General features: G+C 35.3%; 1 protein-coding gene across 1 annotated transcript; it reads right to left on the minus strand.

Annotated features, from left to right (window-relative positions):
* Positions 1 to 400: 400 nt before the first annotated feature.
* On the minus strand, positions 401 to 1,117 carry LOC109863190 (piggyBac transposable element-derived protein 4-like). Its single transcript, XM_020443409.1, has 2 exons — positions 934 to 1,117; positions 401 to 822 (listed from the first exon to the last, which is right to left on the minus strand). Exons 1-2 carry the CDS (start codon positions 1,115 to 1,117, stop codon positions 401 to 403), a joined length of 606 nt encoding a protein of 201 aa, XP_020298998.1.
* Positions 1,118 to 3,249: the final 2,132 nt, after the last annotated feature.

The following is a 3,249-nucleotide window of genomic DNA, read 5'->3' on the forward strand; positions in this document are numbered from 1 at the left end:
TCATTGGTTTTGTAGTTTTTCCTACCAGTTTTACAAAACTGGTGTTTGTGAATACTTGTCAATACATAAACTTCCTTTTTATCCATCCATTTGATTACCATCCAAGAATCGGTGTGGGCAACTTCTGTTTCACCACGATCTAGCTTTGAACTAAGAGTTGGCATTCCGTTACGATTTTTTTTACAGTTCCACAAAGACCAGTATTTCTGTCATGTAAGTAGTCTGACAGTTGTGGAGATGTATACTAATTATCAGTGTATAACACACCCCCTTTGTTACAATAAGGTTGCATGAAATGTGCAACAATATCACCAGAAACGCCTAAATCAAATGTCTCATAATCAGTGTCAGAGCCAGTATATACTATAAAATCTAAGAGAAATCCTGTTTCGCAGTCCGCTTATTCAAATATCTTCATACCAAATCGGTGTCTCTTCAATGGTAAGAATTGTGTGAATTTTAGCTTCCCTTTCCATAAGACTAAACTTTCGTGAATGCAAAGTTTTTCACTAGCAATAATAGTATTACTAAACTTTTCTTTCAAATGATCTATCACTGGTTTGATTTTTTTCAAAGGATGATTGGAAACTTCTTTATTATTAGAAAAGTGAAGGTATCGTAAAATTTGAACATATCTATTTTGAGATAAACTTCCGCCATATATTGGAGTGTACAGCAGTGGATCTTGGCTCCAATAATTCTTTAGGTGCCTTTTTACAACATGTCCCATGTTTATTGATAAAGCAATCATTATCCATAATTCGTCTTCAGTAATAGGAGTCCACGGCTTCATATGTATTCGATCCGGTTCGGGATTTTGTTCTTAAAAAAGATTGGTTTGTTCTACAATCAAATTTACAAGAAATGTATTAAAAACATATTTCAAACATTCTAATAGAGTAGGTTCGTCTAGAGACACGTGATCACGAATACGTGCTTCACCAGTAAAAGTTTTTATAGATGGGTAAAAATAAGGATCATAGTGTACATCTAGTATATTCTCATCACGTTTGTAATCAAGTAAATCAACATCACAAGCAATACTTCTGTCTGTAATAACATCTTCTTCAGGCTCTGACTCTCCACTACTCCAAGCTTCGTCATCACCTGTATTCATTGTATAGCAAAAGTAATAAAAGTACGAAAAAGATAAAAAGTAACGGAAAATGTTGTATCAACACAGTAAAAAAAATAAGTGTATCTTGTTCCTGACCTAACAGAGAACGCGAGGCGACAGGTGCTCCTACGCGCCGTTCTCACGTATGGCAAGGACGGACGACAATAAACGGGCAGGCCTAATCAATAAATATATTTTTGATCTGCTATTCACAATTTTGCCAAATTGTTTTACTAGTAAATAGCAACTTCAAAAACCCCAAATGAAAATAAATTTGTTTATAATTGCAGCCGCACGCAAATCAAGCCATGTATTTGTTTTAGAATATCTCACATGAAAATTATGGGTACGGGGTGAGTGGGGGAGGGACGGGCAAATTGACATCAAATAATATTAAAATTTGCTAATAATATTAAGAATATTAATATTTAATTAAAAAAAAGAAATTGAACAAGTTATTCTGGTGCGCCAAAATATTGGTTTTCCGGCCCTTTAAAGGTTAAGCTCGCTCACGTGGTTGGTGATTGTGAGGGAACGTATAATTGGAGGCAAAAATGGTTTGTCAATGTCACAGAAAGTGACATTCCGGACACGATGCGCAATCTTTTCTCTTTGGGCGAGAGGTTTAGCTTGCCTTCTCAGTGTCTTAAGAGACAGATGTTTCTTGAGATTATCAAAAATGTTGAAAATAACATCAGAAAATCTGACCAATCTTTGAAGCCTCATGTATGTTTGCTCACTTCCTCTTCGCTTGGGCGTTTCCTTGATGATTATCTGATTTTAGATAATACTGAGAGAGATATTATTAACAGTGTTAAGTGTACTAGAAATTTCATTAAAGAACATCCGAACATCCTTTTCACAAGAGCGGACAAGGGCAATGTCACCGTGGCCTTAAATAGAGACAATTACATTTCTAAATTGGAACTCTTGTTGAAAGACAGCAATTCTTATGCCATAGCTAATATCAAAAATCTTGCAAAGAGAACTGAGAGCAAGCTTAATGATTGCTTGAAGGCTTGGAAACGTGCGAATTATATAAGTTCAAGCGCTTCTTATTCATTAATATGTAATGACAAATTGTTACCTAGAGCCTATGGGCTCCCAAAAATTCATAAACAAGATGTTCCTCTTAGGATTATAGTTTCTTGCACCAACACTACACTGTTTTTGTTTGCTTCCTTTTTGCATGGCATATTAGACAAATATTTACCTAAACCTCAAAGTTTCATACAGAACACCTTTGATTTGTTCAGAAGTTTGTCGGGCAAGCGACAAACTATTAAATTTATTAAAAAATCGTATGTTTTGCTGTCCCTTGATGTCATCTCGCTGTTTACTAATATTCCTTTGGATTTAGCATTTGAGAGTGTGAGGAGGTGGAATTATATTAAGGACCATAGTAGTATACCACTTGATTCTTTTATTAAAGGTTTGGAGTTGGTTTTATTGTCAACATATTTTACTTTTAATGGTACTATTTATCATCAAACATATGGCACTCCTATGGGGTCTCCTCTCTCCGATCATGGCAGATATCGTTCTGCAAGATCTTGAAAAAGATTGCCTCAAAATTTTGAATTTAGATTTACTTTTTTATCATCGGTATGTTGACGATATTCTTATGGCCGCTCCAAGAGATAGTGTCGATGTTGTTCTCCAAACTTTTAATGCGTATCATCCTCGCCTGAATTTTACGATTGAATTGGAGGAAGATAGATCAATTAATTTCCATGATTTCTCGATCTCGGTTGTTGATGATACACTAACGCTAAATTGGTCAATCAAAAGCCCACTTTTTCTGGACGTTGTCTCTACTACTTCTCACAACAAAAAATCGGAAATTATTTTAAATATTACTGACAGAGCAATTCTTCTCTCTCATCCGAATTTTCAAAGGGATAATCTGATTAAGGCTATGCAGATTTTGCTATCTAACGATCACCCTTTGAATCTGACTTTTAAAACGGTTAATAGACGCTTACATCAATTACACAAAAAAAAAAATTTCTTTGGCCTGGGGATCAGACCATGTTTATTATATGTTTTTGGGGTCGCTGAATCCGAATCCGAGGTCCATTAAACCCCATCGGGTCGGAGTTCCGCCATAATCTCAAAAAACACCATAATCT

This window comes from Pseudomyrmex gracilis, unplaced genomic scaffold, assembly GCF_002006095.1.
Source record: "Pseudomyrmex gracilis isolate BER0280 unplaced genomic scaffold, ASM200609v1 scaffold_3516, whole genome shotgun sequence".
NCBI classification, from domain to species: domain Eukaryota; kingdom Metazoa; phylum Arthropoda; class Insecta; order Hymenoptera; family Formicidae; genus Pseudomyrmex; species Pseudomyrmex gracilis.